The sequence below is a fragment of the Gopherus evgoodei genome, chromosome 1, assembly GCF_007399415.2.
Source record: "Gopherus evgoodei ecotype Sinaloan lineage chromosome 1, rGopEvg1_v1.p, whole genome shotgun sequence".
NCBI classification, from domain to species: domain Eukaryota; kingdom Metazoa; phylum Chordata; order Testudines; family Testudinidae; genus Gopherus; species Gopherus evgoodei.
This window is the reverse complement of record NC_044322.1, coordinates 277,987,235-278,011,988: the sequence shown is the minus strand read 5'-3', so window position 1 is coordinate 278,011,988 and position 24,754 is coordinate 277,987,235. Positions and strand designations below refer to the sequence as shown.

The 24,754-nt window shown below is 41.6% G+C and overlaps 1 protein-coding gene across 2 annotated transcripts in view; it reads left to right on the top strand.

Moving 5' to 3' along the window:
• Positions 1 to 22,519, top strand: part of GAS2L3 (growth arrest specific 2 like 3) — a 41,614-nt gene extending 19,095 nt beyond the window's left edge. For both annotated transcript variants that reach the window (XM_030548452.1, XM_030548453.1), the window contains 5 exons: positions 7,078 to 7,219; positions 10,391 to 10,454; positions 11,618 to 11,756; positions 13,280 to 13,387; positions 18,574 to 22,519. In XM_030548452.1, coding sequence (XP_030404312.1) covers positions 7,078 to 7,219; positions 10,391 to 10,454; positions 11,618 to 11,756; positions 13,280 to 13,387; positions 18,574 to 20,004 — 1,884 coding nt within the window. In that variant the 3' untranslated portion in view covers positions 20,005 to 22,519. The remainder of the gene's footprint in view (positions 1 to 7,077; positions 7,220 to 10,390; positions 10,455 to 11,617; positions 11,757 to 13,279; positions 13,388 to 18,573) is intronic.
• The last annotated feature ends 2,235 nt before the right edge of the window (positions 22,520 to 24,754 follow it).

Genomic DNA, 24,754 nt, shown 5'->3' with positions numbered 1-24,754 from the left:
CCTAGGCTGGTGGACAACGCCCTTCCAAGTGTGTGCGGGCCTACCGTTTCACGCCCCACAGCCCTCAGTGTCCCTGACAACGGACGCATCATCGCTGGGCTAGGGTGCGCACCTGGGGACCCTGCGTACACAGGGTCTGTGGTCACACAGAGAGTTGACTCTTCACATCAATGTGCGGGAGCTACGGGTCATTCGCCTAACATGCCAGACATTCCAACGCCATTTGCACGGTCGTTGTGTTGCGGTATTCACGGACAACACAACGGCCATGTATTACATCAACAAGCAGGGTGGGACCTGGTCCTCCCCGCTGTGTCAGGAAGCAATACGTCTGTGGGACTTTTGGATAGCCCACTCTATTCATCTAGTGGCCTCCTTTCTCCCGGGAGTGCGGAACACCGTGGCGGATCACCTGAGCAGATCCTTTCTGTCCCACGAATGGTCCATCTGTCCGGACATCCTCTGTCATTTTCCAGAAGTAGGGGTTTCCCCAGATAGACCTGTTCGCCTCTAGATTGAACAGGAAATGCCAGGTGTTCTGCTCTTTAGAGGGTCGCTCCCCGGGATCCCTGTCGGACGCGTTCCTCATACCGTGGACGGGTCGTCTTTGCTACGCCTTTCCACCCTTCTCTCTCGTCCATCGAGTCCTGATCAAGGTCCGGAGAGACAAGGCCCGCCTCATACTGATTGCTCCGGCGTGGCCGCGGCAGCCTTGGTACACCATGCTGCTTAATCTGTCCCTGGCGAATCCGATTGCCCTACCTCTTTGGCCGGACCTGATCACGCAGGACTTCGGCAGGATGCACCATCCGGATCTACAGTCCCTCCATCTGTCTGCATGGCTCCTGGCTGGTTAAGCCAGTCCGAGCTGCGCTGTTCCTATGCAGTACAACAAGTGTTGTTGGGCAGCAGGAAGCCTTCCACGCGTTCAACCTACCTAGCGAAATGGAAACGCTTCTGCTGCTGGTGCAGTCAGCACAGCCACGACTCACTCGCAGTGCTAGTCCCCCACCATCTTGGACTACGAGTGGTCTGTCTCAAGCAGCAGGGCTTGGCGATCTCCTCTCTACGCGTCCACCTCGCGGCCATATCCACCTTCCACCCAGGCGAGGCTGGCAAGTCCGTATTTTCTCACCCAATGGTGTCAAGATTTATCAAGGGCCTGGAGCGACTCTACCCTCAGGTCAAATGGCCTACCCCTACTTGGGACCTGAACCTGGTTCGAACCAGGCTCATGGCGCCCCCCTTCGAACCCTTAGCCACATGCTCGCTGCTGTACCTATCCTGGAAGGTGACCTTCCTAGTCGCTATTACGTCGGCCCGGCGAGTCTCGGAGCTTCGGGCTCTGACCGTGGACCCTCCGTATACGGTGTTCCATAAGGACAAGGTACAGCTGCGACCGCACCCGGCGTTCCTCCCTAAGGTCGTCTCCGCCTTCCATATTAACCAAGATGTCTTCCTGCCAGTCTTTTACCCAAAGCCGCATTCATCCCGAAGAGAGCAACAGCTCCACTCCTTGGATGTCCGAAGAGCTCTCGCGTTCTACATTGAGAGAACTAAACCCTTCCGGCGTTCACCACAATTGTTTGTGGCAGTAGCAGAACGCATGAGAGTCATGGCAATCTCCTCCCAGCGTATCGCATCCTGGGTCACGTCCTGCATCAGGACATATTACGACTTGGCCAGTGTGCCAACGGGACCCCTTATTGCCCATTCTACCAGGGCTCAGGCTTCCTCGGCCGCGTTTTTGGCTCATGTCCCCATACAGGAAATCTGCCGTGCGGCCACATGGTCTTCTGTGCACACCTTCGCATCACACTATGCGCTGGTACAGCAAGCTAGAGACGATGCCACTTTTGGCGCAGCGGTTTTACAGTCCGCAACGTCTCACTCTGACCCCACCGCCTAGGTAAGGCTTGGTAATCACCTAATTGGAATGGATATGAGCAAGCACTCGAAGAAGAAAAGACAGTTACTCACCTTTGTAACTGTTGTTCTTCGAGATGTGTTGCTCATATCCATTCCACACCCGCCCTCCTTCCCCACTGTCGGAGTAGCCGGCAAGAAGGAACTGAGGAGCGGGCGGGCCGGCAGGGGTATATATAGAGCGCCATGGCGGCGCCACTCTAGGGGGCGACCTGCCGGCCCACTGGAGTTGCTAGGGTAAAAAAGTTTCCGACGAACGTGCACGCGCGGCGCGCACACCTAATTGGAATGGATATGAGCAACACATCTCGAAGAACAACAGTTACAAAGGTGAGTAACTGTCTTTTTTTAGGGGCAGTGGGTGGAAGCAGCACAAGAAACAGGGACTACACCTTTCATGCATTATATAACAAAGACAAAACAAAAACCCTGATAGCAATGTCCAGCACTGACAGAAAAAATACGTGTAAAGGAAATGACTTGGAAGGGATTAGTCTTTATTCTTCTAACCTCCAACATAAAGCAGCTGTTGCAGTTCAACTAGCCTAGAGCTGTTTTTGCTAGAACTACATAAAAATCAGGGTCAGTATTTTTTTTTTTTAATAGAAGCCAGTTAATCATGTGATGGCAGCACTAGTTAGCTTCTACCAACTGGTAGAAAACACTTTCGGTACTATTCCCCTTTACCAAACTACGGCCTGATCTACACTACACGTTTAAACCGAATTTAGCAGCATTAAACCGATTTAACCCTGCACCCGTCCACACAACCAGGCCCTTAATATCGATATAAAGGGCTCTTTAAACCGGTTTCTGTACTCCTCCCTGACGAGAGGAGTAGCGCTGAAATCGGTATTGCCATGTTGGATTAGGGTTAGTGTGGCTGCAAATCGACGGTATTGGCCTCCGGGAGGTTTCCCACAGTGCATCATTGTGACCACTCTGGAAAGCAATCTGAACTCGGATGCAGTGGCCAGGTAGACAGGAAGAGCCCCGCGAACTTTTGAATTTCATTTCCTGTTTGCCTAGCGTGGAGCTCTGATCAGCACGGGTGGTGATGCAGTCCCAAATCCAAAAAGAGCTCCAGCATGGGCCGTACGGGAGATACTGAATCTGATAGCAGTATGGGGAGACAAATCTGTTCTATCTGAGCTCCGTTACAGAAAAAATGACAAAGCATTAGAAAAAAATCTCCAGGCTATGATAGACAGAGGCCACAGCAGGGACTCAGCACAGTGCTGCGTGACAAGCGTGACGGAAAGCCAAAGAATGAAATGGATGTTCATGGAGGGAGGGAGATGGGACTGAGGACTCCAGCTATCTCACAGTCCCCACAGTCTCTGAAAAGTATTTGCATTCTTGGCTGAGCTCCCAATGCCTGTAGGGTCAAACACATTGTCTGGGGTGGTTCAGGATCTATCTCGTCAACTTACTCCCCCCTCCCTCCCATGAAAGAAAAGGGGGAAAAAAATCGTTTCTTGACTTTTTTCAGTGTCATCCTGTGTCTACTGCATGCTGCTGGTAGATGCGGTGCTGCAGCACTGAACAGCAGCATCCTCTCCCCACCCCTCCCCAGTGGCAGACGATACAGTACAAAAGGACTGATAGCCGTCCTCGTCATCATCCCTTGAGTGCTCCTGGCTGTCCTCAGGTGAGGTCGGCCGGGGGCGCCTGGGTAAGAATAGGAATGACTCTTGGTCATTCCCAGCAGGTGGTCCAGAACGGCTGGTAACCGTCCTCATCATAACAACTGGGGGCTGAGCTCCATCAGCCCCCCCTTTCATGTCTAAAGAGAAGATTCTGTCCTGCCTGGACTATCATAGCAGCTGGAGGCTGCCTCCCCCTCATTTTATCTCACTAAAAACTCAGTGTTTCTTATTTCTGCATTCTTTATTACTTCATCACACAAATGCCACGGTAGCCCAGGAAGGTTGGGGAAGGAGGGAAGCAATGGGTGGGGTTGTTGCAGGGGCACCCCCCGTGAATGGCATGCAGTTCATCATTTCTGTGGGATCTGACACAGAGCAGCTGTGCTCTCTGGTTCTCTGATACACTGGTTCTCTAGTACACTTGCCCCATATTCTAGGCAGGACTGACTCTATTTTTAGATAAAACATAAAGGAGGGAATGAACTGGGGAGTCATTCCCATTTTTGTCTTTGCGCCCCCAGCCGACCTCAGCGAAGGTCAGCCAGGAGCACCCATGACAGCAGCAGACGGTACAGAACGACTGATAACCGTCTCTGCTACCTTGCAAAGGCAAATGAATGCTGCTGTGTAGCACTGCAGTACCGCCTCTGTCAGTGGCATCCAGTACACACATGATGACAGTGACAGAAGGCAAAACGGGTTCCATGGTTGCCATGCTATGGTGTCTGCCAGGGCAATCCAGGGAAAAAGGGCGCGAAATGATTATCTGCCGTTGCTTTCACGGAGGAAGGAATGAGTGACGACATTTACCTAGAATCACCCGTAACACTGTTTTTGCATCATCATGCATTGGGATCTCAACCCAGAATTCCAATGGGCGGGGGCGACTGCGGGAACTATGGGATAACTACGGGATAGCTACCCACAGTGCAACGCTCCAGAAGTCGACGCCAGTCTCGGTACATGGACGCACACAGCCAAATTATTGTGCTTTGTCTGGCTGCTTGCGCTTGACTTTATACAATCTGTTTACAAAACCGGTTTATGTAAAATCGGAATAATCCTGTAGTGTAGTCATACACTAACTTTCTTTTTATATTAGTACTTCGTGTTGTAGAAGCTAACAGGAAGTTGTCATAAACAGATAGTTAAGGGTTAATGTCTCTCTTACCTGTAAAGGGTTAACAAACAGGGAACCAAACACCTGACCAGGGGACCAATCAGGAGACAAGATACGTTCAAATCTCGGTGGAGGGAAGCCTTTGTGTTTTTTGGGTTTGTTTTTGTTCTCTCTCTGGGTCCTGGAAGGGACTAGACGTGCAACCAGGTTTCTTGCCAATCTCCCTGCTACAGTCTCTTATATATTCAGAATAGTGAGTATTTAGTAAGAAAGGCGGTTATAGTCTTTCGATTGTTTTCTGTATTTGCAAATGTGTATTTGCTGTAAGTATTTTAAATTGTATTTCTGCTGGAGGAGGCTTTTTCCTCCAGTTTCTATAAGCTGACAGACTCTGTAACTTTTACCATCTAAATTACAGAGATAACTTTTACCTTTTTCTTTCTTTTTTTTTTTATTAAAAGTTTTGTTTTTAAGACCTGTTTGATTTTTTTCCCCTTGTTGAGGCTCAAGAGAATTGAGTTTGTACTTAACAGGGAGGGGAGAAGGGGGAAACCCTTTGTTTTAGATTCACGGAGCTTGAATCTATATTGCCTCTGGGTGAGGGAGAAAGGGGAAGGGGGGGGAAGGGACATTCCTCCCTGTTTTAAGATTCAAGGAGTTTGAATCACGGTAAACTTCTAGGGTAATCCAGGGAGGGAAATCCTAGGAGAGGCATGGGTGAGGGAAAGAGTTTACTTTCCTTGTGTTAAGATCCAGGGGGTCTGGGTCTTGGGGTTCCCCAGGGAAGGTTTTGGGGGACCAGAGTGTATCAGGCACTGGAATTCCTGATTGGTGGCAGCTTATCAGATCTAAGCAGGTAATTAAGCTTAGAAGAATTCATGCTGGTACCCCAACTTTTGGACTCTAAGGTTCAGATTGGGGAAAGATACTATGACAGAAGGCGGACATTTTTAACTATTTAGCTAAATATATGAAGGCTAAATATCAGTAACCAACTGCTAAAATTCTTGAGGGAGGTATTTGATAGTAAAATAGGAACAACTTTCCCAGAGCACTATGTTGGATATTTATAAGTTGGGCCCTACCAAATTCACTGTCCATTTTGGTAAATTTCATGGTCATAGCATTTTAAAAATCTTGACTTTTACAGTTTCAGATATTTGAATTAAAATTCAAAGTAAGGGTGGCAAAAGAGGACTATGGAGAGGGTTGCAAGGTTATTGTAGAGGTTTATGGTATTGCCACCCTTATTTCTGTGCTGCCTTCAGAGCTGGGCATCCAGATAGCGGCAACTGCTGGTCAGGCACCTAGCTCAGAAGGCAATGCTGCCATCACCACCAGCAGTGCAGAAGTAAGGATGTCAATACCATACCATGCCACCCTTACTTCTGCACTGCTGCTGGCTGTGGTGCTGCATTCTGAGCTGGGCGCCTGGACAGCAGCCACCGCTTTCAGCTGCCCAGCTCTGAAGACAGCATGGCAATACTGTGACCCCTCCCCTACAACAGGCAGATTTCAGAGGGAGACCAGATTTCACAGTCCCTGACATGTTTTTCATGGCTTTGAATTTGGTAGAGCCCTATTTATAAGGGACACCCATGAATGTTGCAGATCATCATTGGCTGTGAAAAGAGAGAAGATAACTCACCTGTATCCCCAAAGTTGTTAAACTGGTTTAGAAAAATCTGAAAGCAACTACTTTCTTAAGGAAACTCTACCCCCTTTCTCCGTACCACACCCATCTACTTATGGAAGGGCTTGAAAAGTGCCTGAATGCAACAGCTAGTGTAGTTTCACTATATTTTGGGGGGATGGGGTGGAAGGGTTGTGTCATCCATGTAGCTAGTGCACACCCCTTGTGCACTGTAGAGATATGCTCTAAGAGTAATCCTTTTGCTACATTGTACAGGGAGTTTGAGGGTGGAACCAGTGGGACCACGACTATGTAGATCCACCAGCTAAACTTCTCCATGTGCTGCGAGCTGGTGGAGGTTAGTGGTAGACTGTTAAATATAGGAGAGGCCACACTACTGCATCTCAGGATGCAGAGTTGCAATGGAAGATTTCTTTTCCCCTACCTTGATTCCTGACTTCAGCAGAGTAACCATACACACACTGTCTTCTTAGACACAAGAATGACGACTTTCCCTTTGAAGGCCTATGTCTAACATGGTTGTAGCCATCAAATGGAGAAAGCTTCGTCTGCATTTCAGATATGGATGTAGCTTACATCAGTTATAAAAAAATTATAATAGTTATTAGCCAGCCGCCATGGTTGTACTTTAAATGTGATATTCTTACTTGATCTTATGAAAATGTGTTTCAAAATGTCACTTATGTATCTGCACAGCGTATTTCATTTTTGAAATATTTTTTTGCCAGAATTTTCCTATGAGATGTGTCCCGTGTAAGAAGAATGCACCATCAGGATCCTTCTTTGCTAGAGATAATACAGCCAACTTTCTTAACTGGTGTAGGTGCATTGGAGTTGATGAGACTTATCTCTTTGAATCTGAAGGTTTAGGTAATTATCCCTTTCTGTAAAGCTATTTTGGGGGCATAGAACTCTCTTTGGGCCCGATCCTGACCCTTACTGTGACACTTTCTTGGGGTGCCCGGGATTGTGATTCATCCCTCTGCCTCAGCTAGAGAGAGATTTGCTGATGCTAAACTAGTGTGTCAATTCCCCGACACTCATTCAGATAGCCACCCAAATGCACGCCTCAGGACTCTGCCAGCACTTATTTTGCCTTGCAAGGTAACACTGACTTAGTGTATCTCCATCCCCGAGCTCCATAGAAACATCCCCCTGTAGTGTTCAGCCCCTGGCACTAGGCACTCACAGTAATTACCAAGTTATGCTGTCCCCAAAAAGACAGTGTACACACAGCTGGAAAGTTACACCTCAGGATCAGGTCCTCTATAACACTGAATTACAATCTGTTTATGGTGAAAACGAATACATTTATTACGCACGAACAGAGATTCACAGATTCAAGTGACTATTGAGTAATAATAATGGAAACAGAAACGGGTACAAATGAAACAAAGTATAATACACTTTCTAGAGAGTAAAACTTAACAGGTTATAATCCTTGTCTAAAACAGTCTCTCACCTAAGATTTTCTGCAGGGCTTGCTAGTTTTCAGTCATAACCAGGACCCAGATTTTTCCCTATGTCCTTTGAAATGTATCCTGAAGTGCACCCCCAGATAAGATTATTTCTTTTTCTCTGGCATGCTGACATCATGTTGAGTTCACATCCCCCCATTAACCTATTTTTCCTGTTTACTTTACATGCAAATAGAGTTCCTTTTGTATTGACTTAACCATGCTTAATTTACATTTCATAGAGAGAGAACTACCTTCCCTCCTGTCTGGAAGAAACGTGGTTTTCCCTTTGTTTGGTTACAGACTTTAAAGCATAATATCAGTACATATACATAATTCCTCATATGATCTTAATACATCCATTTTACAACAATTTTAATGACCAGTATGTCACCAGCTTTCATTTGATACCTCACAAGAGGCTTTTGGATAAATACTATGAAAACAGAGTGTTAGGTGTAGTGAGTTTGTCAGGCCTGATAGGAGTTGCTAACAGAACTGGCAGGTGCTGCCAGTTGGCACTGAGGTGCTCTTAAAGTCATACTTGTGTGAGACAGGAATAATCATATAAGTAGTGATTGGGACTTTGATAGGACTGTTCATGTGACAGAAGCTTTGCAGGGTCAGTTGCTTATGGCTGCACTGAATAATCTGATTGAATAGTGCTTTTGAAGCATCTGAAAAGTTGCATTGTGGGAGAAAAAATAAAAGAAGTGCAGTGAAATGCAACATTTTCTGCATAGCAAAAAAACCCCAAAACAGAATAATTGAAAGCGAGACCAGCATTTTTTTTAAGTGCCAAGAGACCACATGAAAATTTTTAAAACACAAAAATATCCTTTATTCAGTATTTAATATCTTTTTCTTGCTGTATAAAGTGCTCAGAATAGTACACACATGATAGCTGAATTAGAGAGCTACGTCAGGATTTTGTGCCTGAAGTTACAACAGTCTGTTACTAATTAACGTTTACCTCAGGATTTACCCTATATGATTCTCAACCCCTTACTTTTCCGCCTCTAACTAGATGGTTATGAAAACAAAGATTGTAAATTGAGTTTATGCCTCTAGTGTTCAGCCTGTACTTTGTAACTAGCAGCTGCTGGACTGATCTTCCAGATGGCATGAAATCTTTTACTGATCATTAAGAAAAGTTGTATATTCATTGTAAGATAATTAATTGTTTTTGCATCACTTACTTTTTAAATAGAAACAAACAAGCACAAGCCTTTCTGTGGCAACTCAGGTACTCTTTAAATATTGCAAAATTCTTTGCGTGTCAAAAGAACATATAAAATCACCTATATTTGCAATGTATATTAAAACTTGCAATAGTGACTAAAAATGTAGTTTGCAATTAAAGTAAGGGTTATTTTATTTATTTAATTAAAAAAAAACTTGTTATTACACACTGCTAACGTTTATGACCCTTAAATGGCTTCTGTCACTGCTTACTCATTTTATTGGCTAACTAGTCTTTGAAATTCCCATTGCTACCAGTTGGAGATGCCCATTCCTGTTCTTTACTAGACCATTTTTCTACTAAATTAGAATGAAATAGCTAGAAATCCTATCCATCTATCTAATCTAAAATATTAAATGTATTACTATATTTCAGTGGTGCAAGTAGGAGAAAAAAATGTGTAATGGAAGTAGATTGTGTATATCCTCAGTTCACTCTCAGTATAAACTGAGGAGCCTAAACTCATTAACTGCACTCTGAAACAAATACTTAAAATATGTTTAACTTCCTTGGGATCAGCCGTCAGGATTTCCTAATGCTGCCTTGTTTTGTTTGTAGCTAAAAGTATTTTGAAGTCTGTTTGTTGTTGTTTTCAGAAACTGGCTTTGTGGCATAAATGCCAACTTTGTGTGCCTTTTGGCAGTGAGTCTCATTAGGGAGGCTGCAAGTCTTCTCACTCCAGTTCCCCCCTTGCCCAGGCAAGCTTTCAAGCTCTTGTTGATGGGTGAAATGGGAATGACTGCTTTTGTGATTTGGCTATTACCCATTCCTGTGCAAGAGCCATGCTGTAGCAACAGCCCCTAGAATGGGTAGGAGGTTATGGAGGTAGCGAATTAACTGACCTCAGAATGGCTTTCACGTGGGCAGTAGTTTGTTTCTGGATGCTCTGTCCCGCTCACCCACTCTGATATCAAGCCAAACATCTTGATTGCTAGTGAACACTATCTATAAAGCTTGAGACTTCTCTTTGTGATCTAGGCATAAAGGTACTTGTCTTCACTTTCAAGGCCTTCATAGCCTATCCCACCTTGTCCATCATCTTTCATTCACTATCGAGATGTCGACTCCCACCTCTGATTGGCCCTTGATATAAGCCTCCATCACCCACCTGTTAAATTTTCAAATAGGCACCTTCTGTCTTTTTGAGGCTGTTTGTAATATCCCACAGTTTGAAAACTTAGTCTTGTGTGTGTATATATCTTGTTTGCAGGATGTAAAGATGACTTAGGAATGGGTGACAATCTTGCCTGCCTTCTATTTTCTGTACTTTAGTTCACAGGCCGCCCCCTTATCTGGTAAAGCTTTCCAAACGTGAAGTATGACTTATTTTTTCCTCTGTAGTTTTGCACAAGGATCCAAGACAAGTGTATCTCTGTCTACTGGAAATTGGTCGTATCGTATTGAGGTATGCACTCTGTGTAGTTTTCTAACTAGAAATTGCATTCTGTTAAGCATATAAAGTTTTAGTGTTGGGTTACATACAGTATTTTGCAAATTGCAGTCTTTTAGTACAATGAAAATAGATTCTGTTTTGGTTCAGAGAGTAATTAACATCTCTGTTGTTATGGCCTACCTATACTAAGGATACTCTTCAAAAATTTCCTATTGTTGCTAATACCTGCCTAAATGCTTTCTAGTGAGGTGCAGCTCCACACTGCTGCTTAATACGGGCTGTGCCTAAATGTCACAATCAAGGACATAGATAGCACCAAGATATCTACATTTGTAAGGCAGGGAGATCGTGAATGGAGACCTAAGTGGCCTCAAAAACAGAACTTTAACTCTTTGTTCTTAAAATTTAAGTTTGAAAAATGCCTCAAGTGTTGTAGTCATTTCATAACTTCGAAAACCTCTAAGTCTTCTCAGTCTCCTGTTTTCCACTGGGAATAAGAACAATTTTCTTAACACTTCCTCATAACTTAAATTGGTCAAATCCGATGAAAACTTTACTATCTTCTGCTGTAGTCTCTCTAAGACCATCTTTCCCCCACTGTGGTACATTCACTGGGGATGTGTACCTGCTATTTAAACTGAACCCAGACAGCAGCAAAATGATTCTAACCAATTTAAAGCATGTCTGAGAGAAATTCTAACCTTAATGCTATTACAGTATTTGACTTATTAGATAATTAATCCTCTGACTGACCAAAGGCAGCATGCGAGCTGATTTTCAGTGGCACTCGCACTACCCTGGTCCTGGCCACCATTCCGGGGGGCTCTGCAATTTAATTTAATTTTAAATGAAGCTTCTTAAACATTTTAAAAATCTTATTTACTTTACCTACAACAATAGTTTAGTTATATATTATAGGCTTATGAAAGAGACCTTCTAAAAACGTTAAAATGTATTACTGGCATGTGAAACCTTAAATTAGAGTGAATAAATGAAGACTCAGCACAGCACTTCTGAAAGTTTGCCCTGGACCAGACTTTTCTTATATGAGCTGCTTTTTCCCCTGTTCGGTTATTCAGCACTTCACATGTATTTTCTTCACTGGCTCCTTTGTATTTGTTTAGTTTCATAATGTCTCCTCTTACCCCCATTATCATCTTTGTATTTGTGTTCAGGTATGGAGTTGAACCTCCTGTGCTAGTAAAACTGGAGAATGAAATTGAGTTAGAAGAGACATTGTTAATGACCTCTGGGCCTGTAACATCTTTCAGCACCCCAAAGTCATATTGCCACCATGGGGAACTGCATGAAGCAGTGAGTATTGTGCATGTTTTTTGCGGTGTGGGCTTTGAATTACTCCAGCTCCTAATTTTGCGTATGTGCTATTTAGATAATTAAATGCAAGGAATTTCTACGTAGCATGTATGTGCCTTCTTGCCCTAAGAGGGCAAGGATACGCCTCTGCCAATGGACATGTTCTAAGTGTGCATAGTGCATCTTTTTATCTATAAGTATAGTGTTTAAATGGGTGCATAGCAGACACCTCAGCATAGGGAAAGCATGTACTGAAATCTCTCCATCCTTCTTTCCTATGCTGATGGAACACAGGAAAACGCACACACATCCAGTATATTACATTCCCATTCAGTAAGTCTTAAATGGTATTATTTAGTGGTGTTTGACTAAACTATTTAATATTAAAATAATAGGCTTTTTTAAACATGTTACAAAATGAAAATGTTTTTTTTTTTTAAATATGAAAACTTCCTGAAGAAACATGCCTGCTAAAATATCTTGGAGTAATCTTTGAACAAATCTCTGTAGTTGCATCCCTAAGAAAACAGACTTTCATGCTCAAAGGAAATGAATCACTTAGCTTGTGAACAGGTCATAAGGGACTGATCCCCATTTTTAAGTAGTTTAGAGAAGCAGTGTATGTGAACCTACATTTTTAAAAATAATTTCCTTCATAGTCTATGGCTTCATAGCTTGAGACTGAATGACTAAATCCATTGTGACACACACCTCAAACTGTTAAAATATAATAATGAATGATCACACTTGCATCTCCTTCTGCTTCTCTGGAATGCTCCAGCCCTCAGTTTGTCTTTCTCTGTTGAAGGGTGAGTAATTCTGTAGCTCACCAGCATTCTTGCATTTCTATTTTGTACCCATTCTTTGAAGCTCTTTCTCTGCTTTTTAAAATGAACATTTCTCTTCAACACTAAGGGTAAGTTGTGGGTGGCTTCCTTTTTAGTGTCTGGATTGTTTCTCTGTTGCTCCCTTTTTGGATACAGTTGTTTTTTGTTTTTGTTTTTTCCCCTTTGTAAGATTACGAAAGATTTCCAACTGTCTTGGAGAATACTGGTGCTTTTGGACCAAGTACAGAATTTTGACCAATTTGCTCATCTGATGAGACTGGTCAGACTGGGCCTACTAAAAACCATTTCAGCAATTCAAGAGAGGCCCAGTCATCTGGTACAGTTCCTTGAGACATAAAGTCTATCTTTATGAAGCTACACTTACTACTATTGACAAGTGAATTGGGGTAAAGAAAAGAAAGAGAATTTAAATAGGAAAAGTGTTCTAATACAATGAGAAATTAGAAGAACCAGATCTGAACCACTCAAAAAATTGAAGTAATCTTGTGCATGGACAGTTTTATCTGTTCAGGTCATCTTGTAATGAGGGAAAGTATTTTGACAGGGACATATTTAATCTTTTGCCATGGTTAAATGACTATCAGTGGTTATTCCCCAAAACAAGAAACACTACACTCCTGTAATTTTTTTGAAAAACTCAATTTTCTAACAGGTACTTTCCTTTTTAAAATCTAGGTTAAGCACATAGCAGAAGATCTTCCCTGTAGCTGTTCCCATAGATTTTCAATTGAGTACTTATCTGAAGGACGTTATAGATTGGGAGATAAAATACTCTTCATACGAGTAAGTGCAGTTTCTCAAAATGTTTCCTCACCTCATTTTTTAGTTTTGCCTCCACTGTATCTGGCCTGTGGTCAAAGCTTTTTCACTTGGGTTCGTATGTCTGTCCAGCACAACAGAAGTGTACAATCTGCATGTTTTTTGTCTCACTGGATTCATCCCTGGACCATTGGCAGTGGCCCTCCAGTCTTCTTTCCCCTTGGAATCTCTTGCAGGTCTTTGGTAAAGTATGGTAACCTAGGGGCATAACATGGAGGGAATGATGTTTAGACACATGAACCTTGGAAATCAAAGACTGTAGACTGTTGTAATGTCCCATCAGAATGTCCATACACCTGTCTGTAATCATAACAGTTTTATATCCTAGGGACCTCTGAAAGGGATCAGTATCCATGGGTGGACCATCAAAATGCTCCTCTTGCCGCCAGCATGGTGGAATGGCCTTGACCTCAGCTTGAAGGAGAGGGTAATTGGGCTACAATGGGGGCAGACATTCACTCTGTGAATAAAGCTATGAGAAGCAGAACTGGCAGGAACTTGAGTTTGGTCATGGGGAAAGATACATATTTTTAAACTTGGCTTAGAAGTTGTGTGGTTAGACTGGCTGGGTCATTACAACAATCTGCTATACTTGACAATTGATAGAGTAGTGTGTGCAGCAGCCAGGAGACTTTGGAGTAGGGAGAAAGAGGCAGAAAATGTGTTTTCCCTTGTGACTATTGAAGAGTGGTTGGAGCTTCAAATATAATACTGTCTATCCAGACACTGATCCAAAAGCATCTTGGTTGAACCTCCAGCAGCTGTGAATATCTGGGATTCTTATCAGAACACTGCAGATATTTGGGTAGTGTCTGGGAGGATGAGGAAGACAGAGAAAATGACAGACAACTTCTCTGGCTAATAGGTTTAATCTTCTAGTATGTAGGTGTCTAGTACATTTCCTCTTCCCCCCCCCCCCCCCCGAGTCCTGGCTGTTCTAGTCCATACATACTAATTCAAAAATATTGGTTTAACAAGGAAACAAGCATTGAAGTCATGAAATATTAGCTACACAGAAACTGATCACTATATATTTGTCTTCATGACTTTCATAGTAAATTTGTATAAAATTCTTACATTTCATAAAGAAACTTTCTCTGAGAGGGGATATCATGATTTTATAGTGTAAATTTAATGTCCCAAACATCACTACCATTTAAATAGTGACAACTAGACTGAATCCCTTAAGTTTAGAGTATAGTGTCGTACTGCATTGTGTCTATTCAGAGTCAGAACCTGAAGTGCAAAGGAAGATAACTGAATATTAATTAAGAATATTAATCCTTGAATGTTGACTATCAAACTTCTGGGCTATCGAGTAGTATAGCTGATCTACCGCTTAACCTCACAAATTCTTTTGCTAGCCTAAATGTTGAAGGGGCATCATCAACATGAAGACAACTTTTCTGTCTGAAAATGATGTACCTACTGCCTATAGTTTGAAATGACACATACAATTACTATAATGGAAAGAAGTGGGCAGAAACAATTTTTTGCTTTATTATTTCAGTTTACTGTGTACATGTTACAGACCTGCCTAGTAGCTACCTCCAGTTTGTTGTAAATGAATCCAGTCTTCCAAGCCAGCTGGGTCTGAGCAGAGTCCATTCGCTGTTTTCTAGCTCTGAGCCTGTAAGGCACACTCTTAGAGTGTCAGACAGGGAGTCTGCACCCTCCTTGCAGTGTGGTACTCTGCTGTCCATCTGCCCTAGGCTCTGAAACCAGTGCTGTTACCTCCCAATCTGCCCTAGTTGCTTATGCTTGCACCCCCAGAGTTCCACTTTGCCGTGGGTGCTCTGCTTTATAGCTTAACTCCTCAGGGACCAAGTGGCAGGTAAAGCAAGGAACACAGGAATTTTTTAACCTCGATAATTCGTACTCTCAAAACACACAAGAGTTACAGATCTTTGGGAAAAATAACAGAAGCCTATACACCCTCTCCCTTGAGTGTATGTTCACCCACCTTGTGAGTCTTAAGCCAGTCAGTATGTCAAGTGGACATACTGCCCTCCTGTCATCTGGCAATGGATGCCCAGTGAGAGAGAGGAAGCCTAGAGCAGATCCTACTCTTAAATAAGGCTTCTGTCTCCTCTGTCAGGTGACCAGCTGATCAGCTTCAGAACCACACTTGGGTGATTAACTGGGATGGTCCAGCACCCCTGGAGCCCAAACTGGGAAAGCCAGTTTCTTTTTGCCTGGTCACACTCTGTAGCAAAACCATTGTTGTGAAGTTGTTTTCCAACCAAAGGCGTCCAATCACAGTTGATGATTCTAATGTTGGTTTCTTCAGGGAGTCTTGCATCTGTCTTTGACAACTCTAGGCATTTCCAGTTGCATACCCAATGGTAGGCCAGATTCTTCAAAATGTCAGTTAATGTCAACTGAAAGTCACAATTTGATACAGAGGTGGGTGAGGTAGTATCTTGTATTGGAAGGGGATGTTAATGGGCTGCTGTGGCGGGGGAAACACCACAGCAGCCTAACACGGTAGCATTTAATTTCAGAAAGGGGAACTACACAAAAAGGAGGAAGCTAGTTACACAGAAATTAAAAGATACAGTGCCAAAAATGAAATCCCTGCAAGCTGCATGGAAACTTATTAAAGGCACCATAATAGAGGTTTAACTTAAATGTATATTCCCAAATTAAAAAACACAGAACCCAAAAAGTGCCCACATTAGCTAAACAACAAAGTAAAAGAAGCAGCGAGAGGCAAAAAGGCATCCTTTAAAAAGTGGAAGTTAAACTCTAGTGAGGAAAATAGAAAGGATCATAAATTCTGGCAAGTGAAGTGTAAAAATATAATTAAGAAGGTCAAAAAAGCATTTGAAGAACAACTAGCCAAAGATTCAAAGTAATAGCAATTTGTTTTCTAAGTATCAGAAGCAGGAAGTCTGCTAAACAACCAGTGGGGCCGCTGGACAATCGAGATGCTAAAGGAGCACTCAAAGATAAGGCCATTACAGAGAAACTAAATGAATTCTTTGCATTGGTCTTCATTGACAAGGTCGCTCACCAAAGGCTCTTAAGCAAAGTAAGTTGTCATGGGATAAGAGGGAAGGTCCTTTCATGGATCAGTAATTGGTTAAAAGATAGAAACAAAGGGTAGAAATAAATGGTCAGTTTTCAAAATGGAAATAGGAGAATAGTGGTGTCCCCCAGGGATCTATACTGCAGCCAGTTCTATTCAACATATTAATAAATGATCTGGAAAAAGGGGGTAAACAGTGAGGTGGCAACATTTGCACATAATACAAAACTACTCAAGATAGTTAAGTCCAAGGCAGACTCTGAAGAATTGCAAAGGAATCTCATAAACCTGGTGACTGGGGAACAAAATGGCAGATGAAATTCAGTGTTGATAAATGTAAAGTAATGCACATTGGAAAACATAATCCCACCATTACACATAAAATGATTTGGTCTAAATTAGCTGTTACTACTCATGAAAGAGATCTTGGAGTCATTGTGGATAGTTCTCTGAAAACATCCACTCAATGTGCAGCGGCAGTCAGAAAATGCTAATAGAATGTTGGAAATCTTTAAGAAAGGGATAGATAATAAGGCAGAAAATATGTTGCCTTTATAAATCCCCGGTACACCCACATTTTGAATATTGCGTGCAGATGTGGTCGCCCCATCTCAAAAAAGGTACTGTATATTGGAATTGGAAAAGGTACAGAAAAGGGCAACAAAAATGATTAGGGGTATGGAACACCTTCCATATGAGGCAAGATTAATAAAAACAGGACTTTGCAGTTTGAAAAATAGATGACTGAGGCCTCGTCCAGACTAGGGGAGGAAAATCGATCTTAGATACGCAACTTCAGCTACATGAATAACGTAGCCGAAGTCGAATATCTAAGATCGAATTACTCACCCGTCCAGACGGCGCGGGATCGATGTCCGCGGCTCTCCGTGTCGATTCCGGAACTCCGTTCGGGTTGATGGAGTTCCGGAATCGATGTAAGCGCGCTCAGGGATCGATATATCGCGTCTAGACTAGACGTGCTATATCGATCCCCGAGCAATCGATTTTAACCCGCCGATACGGCGGGTTAGTCTGGACGTGGGCTAAGGGAGGATATGACTGAGGCCTATAGATTCATGATTGGTGTGGAGAAAGTAAATAAGGAAGTGTTTACTCCTTCTCATAACACAAGAACTAGGGGTCACCAAATGAAATTAATAGGCAGGAGGTTTAAAGCAAACAAAAGGAAGTATTTCTTCAGACAACGCACAGTCAACTTGTGGAACTCTTTGCCAGAGGATGTTGTGAAGGCGAGGACTATAACAGGGTTAAAAAAAAATTAGCCAAGACGGACAGGGATGATGTCCCTAGCCTCTGTTTGCTAGAAGCTGGGAATAGGCGGCTGGGGATGGATCACTTGGTAATTGTCTGTTCTTTTCATTGCCTCTGGGGCATCTGGCATTGGCTGCTGTCAGAAGACAGGAAACTGGGCTAGATGGACCTTTGGTCTGCCCCAGTGTGGCTGTTCTTGTGACCAGCATGTGCTGATGAAACAGACGAGCTTTTGAGCTATACAGAGCTATTCAGGTCTGGGGAAGGTATCCTGGCACTGACACAGCTATAGCAACATTGCATACAACAATTTGATACAAACATAAACCAATCTGTCACCTTACCCTTATTACAGTATAATTCCAGTTACCTGAATTTCCTTTTTCTGAAAATCCTACTTATCCATATCCAGTATGTCCCCTCTCCAGAGCCCTATGTTAGTTAATAACTGGTTTTTATCCTAATGCCCAGTTATCTGAAAGTTTCAGGTGTCCCCCAGGCCATTTGGATAAATGAGAATGAACTGTATTTGTATTACCATAACACCTAGTAGCTCATAGATATTTAGTTGCCCCTGCATATTCAGTCAGTGTCTCAGTTGCTGGAAAAAAACTTATTAATGTCAAGAGGGGAGCAGAAAACCCCTGAAATCCTTTCCTTTTTTAAAAAAGGAATTTAAAACAAGGGGAATTTCAGGCTATTATTTAAAGGATGCTCTCTTAGAAATAGGATACATTCAAGTTGCTAGTGCCTTACACTTCCTGTGTTACATTTGGTAATAAATTGTGTACTAAAGTAGATATGATTTTAGTGTTCTGCCATCTGCTTCTCTCCCCCTCCTTCTTAGATGCTGCATGGAAAACATGTGATGGTACGTGTTGGTGGAGGCTGGGACACTCTTCAAGGTTTTCTTCTCAAATATGATCCATGTCGAGTGCTGCAATTTGCAACTCTGGAGCAAAAAATCCTGGCATTTCAAAAAGGTGGCCCCAGTGAAAACACCCCTGATTCATCATCTAGAACGCTGCAGCCTCCTCTCATGAATCCCATATCGGCTATTAATATGTTTCAGAAACAAAATTCAAAACCACCCACTTCTGTTTCAGTTATAAAAACTGCTCAGGTGGCCAGTGGTAAGCAGGCATTATCTAAACGTCCACCTGTCCTGTCATCTCCAAAAGGGGCAATCAAGTCCATATCAGCTCGTTCCAAGTTACAAGGATCTCCAGCAAAGGGTGCCCAATCTCCTTTCAGATCCTTAACAGGTGCTTCAAAGAAACTGGATTCTTCTGCACGCAACTTACCAACTTCTGCTATTTCAAAACTTGCACAACCTGCAAACAAAAGTTCTTCACTTGCATTATTAAATACTGCTCCTGATTGTTCAGGGCCACTGCGCAAACGCATCTGGTCCCCTGATACTCCTAATGTCAAACTTACGCCATCCCAGAATTCTCCAGCAACAATTTTACATCCTACCCTCTCTTGTTCTACAAGTCAGCTTTCAGAATTACCTGGGACAAGAGAAATGATGACTTCGAAACAAAAATATGCTTCTTCTAAATGCAAAACTGTGTCTAACTCCACCACCAAACCTAATTCTATTGCTTCAAAATCCTCATCAAAATCTGCTAGGCCACCTAACGCAAATCTGCCTGTTGTTTCTAAGCCTTCACATTCTTATCAGTCTCATGCAAAAATAGCAAAACCCACTTCCAAAAGTAACAATGAAGCATTGGGAATAGGGTCTCGGCCTCCCACAAGAGTGCCACAAACAGGATCTGGCCCAGAGAGGAATCTCAGAACTACTCCGGTCTTAAAACAGCCAGATTCTGCATCTTTGCTTGCAGCTGGTAAAACATCACAGTTAATGCCTCCTCTGGGATCTCCAGGCAAGAGCATAGCTTCAGCTGCTAATAAACGGCCTGCAGTAAGGTGTTTACAGGGACAAGATAGCAGTAGAAACCCACAGATAGGATCCAGTTTATCAAAACATCCTGAACGCACTCCATTATCTGTTGTACGACTTCCCCAAACTTCAGCCAAAGCACAAACGACAAAAAAGACGGCACAGCCTTCCACAACAAGTCACTCCTCAATCAAAACCTCCCAAAAGAGTGATGAAATCCTGGCTTCAACAGCCAAGAAACCCCTCTCAAAAGGAAAGACTACAACAGCATATGGCAAGGGTACCCCTGATGTATTAAAAAATCCTATTTTGAAGGCTAAACAAGATCACTATTTTGTTATGACAGGCAGTAAGAAACCCAGAAAGTAAGCAGAAATATGGTGCTTTCCATTTAAATAACATTACACTAATCACAATGGTAACACTTTTTATGTCTCCGACATGTATGAGACCTAAGTGTATTCTTTTCTATAAGGATTATTTACTATATACTCTGTCCATACTTTGTAGCTAAATACTGTTCCACTTTTATTACATATGATGAATAACAAGTAAAGTTACTTTTCATAACACAGTACAGACAGAGTACACCAGTCTGGTGATTTAAGGCTGTTTTGGTTTTGGAGAGGAGGATTGTTGCTACTCTCCTTAAATGGATTTTAGCTTATTCTAGCTATTTCTTCAAAGCAGGATCCAGATGATGATTCAGAACACTCTGTTACATCGGTGTCAAGTACCTGCTGTTGCTAATTACATTACTTATACTGTACATGTATAATTGATATCACTAAAAGCTAACTTATTTGAAAATAAAGATAACCAGATTAACATTTTCTTTGCACTAAATGAGCAAACCAATTTATCAAATTTTGGATGGTCAGTTGGTACGGATAAGAGGAATTAAGACTCTAGGCCAAGATTTTCAAATGGCTGGTGATTTTTTTGGGTGAGATGCCGTAAAGTGGCCTGATATTTCAGAAGGCGCTAAGCATCCAAACTCTGAAAATGTGGCCACTTTAAGGTATCTCAAGTTGGGCACAAGTCACTTTTAAAAATCTTGGCTTTGGCTCTCATCTTTTTAGTGCCTTAGCATTTGAGTGCTCAGTAACACTCTCACACTGAATGTCATATCTGAATGTCACACTGTTGTTGTTTTTAGATTATTATTATTATTATGACAAGATATATTTTTAAAAAATGAAAGAGGATGGTGCTGTGGACAGTTTTATTAAATTGCCATTGTTGTTTTTAAAGTGTCTCTTCTCCCTAGGCTATGTCTTCTGTTTAAATGTGCTATAATAACTCTACATGGTCATTCCTTTTTGGAGCTAAGTAACCATTTCCCAAAGTGCTAACAGGGCTACATTCACCCTCTTCAGAGGGCTGCATGTGGCTTCTTACATAACACTTAGGCCCTCAAAATAGGGTTTAAGAAGTACTAGTATGGTGCCTCAACCTGGTGCTAACCTTTTGCACAAGGGTGAAATTCTTCTTGAATGAATGAAAACTCTGGTCACTTGCACTAATTACCCTCTCTGGGTCAGTGTTATCTGAAGTCATGATATTTTACAAGTTTAAGGAACAGCAATGCAAGCATTTAAAAGGAATCTTCTGTCTAAAGTTTCATAAATGGAATATGATTGTGTGACTTACAAACTGAGAGAATATTTTTCTCCTAAAGAATTTATCTATGGGCCAATGATAAGGCTACATTATAGTCTGAATTTTTTTTCTCAGAACTGGAGTTAAAGAGCTGTTTATAAACGAATCATGTTTTTTTAATTGGCAGTGGCAACCTCATAGATCTGTCATTATCAGCACCTTGTTAATTTTCTGTTATTTATATACTGTAAAGTATCGATTAGTCTGCTGAAAGTGGATATTGTGTAAATAAGCTACTAGCTAATCCTTTGGAATATTAAATACACCAACCTTGATATCTGAGAGAGCAAGTCTAAAAAGCTTGTTTAGCTACAAAATTGTTTGTTTTTAAAAAAGTCTGTTGCTAATTTGCTTTACCTACACAGTGGTGAGTTTGGCCCAGTGTATTTGTAAGTGGGAAAACTCTAGTAACTGCAGTGGAGTTAATCTCATGGTAGTATTGAATTTGTACTGTTGACTCATACACTGAAAAAATTCTCTTCACAATAAGAGAACTGCTTAAGAGTAGACTTCCAGATATCCTGTAGTTAAGATTCAGTACATCCTCTTGGGTAGACTAATGGCAGAACTCTTGGGTTTCTTCTTTATGAAGTATTTGTTTTAAGTTTTTTAATTGCTATGGAATACTCTAAGTACATACTAATTCTGTCATACTTTGAAATATGTCATCATGGTTTCAAAGAAAAGGAAATTTGACGATTTCGTCTTTTGACTTGTAAAATTTAATGTATTAAGTGTGAGAGTCCCGAAGTAAAGCTTGAATATCAAGCATAAACTTCTGAGCTGGGAAGGTGTGGCACTGCAGGGGATAAAAATGTGCCTTATATCTGAAATCAGTGCAATAAGCTATTAAACGGTTAAGCAACGCACATTAAGTTCCACTTTTGCATTTACACAGATCAACCTGAGCATTGTGCTAAACTAAATGTAATAGTTATAAAATATTGACCTATGTTCAATCTTCAACACCAGTTGCATAACTTGACTAAGGCTTACATCCTGTAACTTGGCATGGAGTGAATCCAACAAGGATAGCAGTAGTCAAATTTAACAAAACAGCTCTTGTCATTCTGAAGGCCTCTAACAGGAAATCCATAAGTTTTTGCAATGTTTACACTGGCAAAAGATATGTCTAATCTGCTTGTACCAAATTTTGTGAAAGAAGTTGAAGCAAATCTTTGAATTCTTGACCCCTTTTCTGTACTAACATCAGTTACTTTAAATAAACTCTTATACCTCACTTTTTTTAGTCAGTGATTGATTTAAAATGTACAAACTTGTTTGCAAGATGATTTTTAAAGTTTTATGTTGTTGTAGCACAAAACATGAAGAAAATTCTCTGTGTCAAGCCAATATTAAGATACAAAGGTCTGTGCCCAATTAAGATTCTGAAATTTTAATTCCATCACTTCATTTCAGTGAGGCTGAATTTTTTTTATTTGCAGGAGTAAGGCACTATTTAGTCTGGCTATTCACAGTTTACAGATCTGATCCTAAGACTAGTCACAAATCTTTTTGCACTTCAGTTACTCATTGCCTCATACTAAAATAGTGTGTAGAAGGTGAGGGAATTTGGCAATTACACAGACATTTTAATTTTAACTCTGGACACAGTCTTGCTTCCATTTAAGTCAATGAGACTCTTGCTATTGACTGAGATGGAAGGAGGACTAGCAAGGTATTTTTATTTTATTTTTAAATTGCAAAGGGAAAACTATGCTGGGACAGATTGGGGCATATTTTGTTGAAGTCAACAATGGGCAGCTCAAGCAAGGGGCACTCAATAAAATACAACACAGTCTGTTGAAACAACCTCTGCGCCTAATGGAACTACTACCCTGTGCAGTGAAAGAATGAGCTGTGCCCCTGGTAGTAGCCCACCTGTTGCTGTCACAGTAGTTCTGCTGGAGTAATTTCTCCTCACCGAGGTGGGTAAAATTGGAGAGCATGAAAAGAAAGCACATAGATTATATCTGTGCAACTTCCAGTACCACCAACAGGAGTCACACAGCAGTTTCCTTGCACTTTCCGTGCAAGTGAAATATTTTTCATAAGGTACTGTCAGCAGCCAAGGATACTGCATTGGGCAAAGTCCTAGTTTGAAGAGTTTGGGTTGGTCCTTGATGTAGGCTCTAGCAACTTAAAACCTCATATAAATGAGTCCAAAAGTCCTTGGTCCTCAGTGCTTTCATCCTCAGCTTCTGCTGTTGTACTTCAGAAGCTTGAGAGAGAGCCTGGTACAAGCTTCTCATGCAATGAGTTGTACCCATAATTGACCATTCTGTTTTGCTGTCTGCAGTCAGGTTGGGTTCTCAACCTCTGCCTGCCTGGTGGTTTTTTGTTTGGGGGGGGGTTGGGGGGGAGGGAGTTGTTGAACCCACCACATGGGTGTATATATACTTGGGCAAATATATAGCTTGTTATATAGACTTATAATGTTGAGTAATGAGCCGTTTTTCTATAATAGTCCTCTAAGGTCCTGTTTTTGGATTGGGGCCCCATTATGGTTTGTTTGTTGTATTGTGATGAGTCACCATAAGTACATTTAACAAGAAAATGTACGATCTGTCAATTAGTTATTTTCCTTATTACGATACCCCTTTCATCTTCTGCATAGGTTTCAGTAACAAATATAAAATATATAAAAATTCACCAATTGTAAGAAATTGCTGAAATATCTTATTGTTACATGGAGGCAAAAACGTACTCATTTTAGCAATGGTTGATGTATTGGTAGAAGAGTTTAATTTTACTTTTTTTTAAAATCAAACTCAATGACCTCTTCAGAATTAATGGAGGAAGCATAGGAAAGAATAAGAAAAATGCCTATTGACTCAATTGCAAACCAGCATCTACTGTGTTAATCAGATCACAGCTTTCCACTATAAAAGGCCAAATTCAAGCCTGATGTAAGGGCATTCAGTGCCCCTGAGCTCAAGAAATACAAGTATTGGGGTGGGGGAGAAAAGGAGGGAAATGTCACAAGACTTAAAATGGCAACTGAATGAAATTTTATAAATTTTAAACCCTCTTTTCCAGCCCTGTGAATGTGTTTGTTATGAAAAGGAGACAGCTGGAGTTGATCCTGCTAAAACTATTGCATCAATTGCCATCACTGCTGGCTAGTGTAGGAGCTCATACGCAAATGCAGGAAGGAAATTTGGTTCAACAGTCACAGGTGGTTTAAAAACCTGCATATATTTTATATATTTGTAAATTGGTATGAAGTATTGCTTATTTTATCCTTCTGAACTTCAAGTGTGCATGCATGAGCTACATGACTTTGCTGTGTGAAACGTGCTTGAGTAAGATTTTTTTTGTCCAAGCTGTCAAATTATTTTGAATGGAATTAAAATTCTTCATGACTTGTCCCAAATCCACTTACACTCAAGTGCTAAAAATCGTGTTGAGACATATGCATTATAAATGTGTGGACAAATGTCTGTATATATAGATT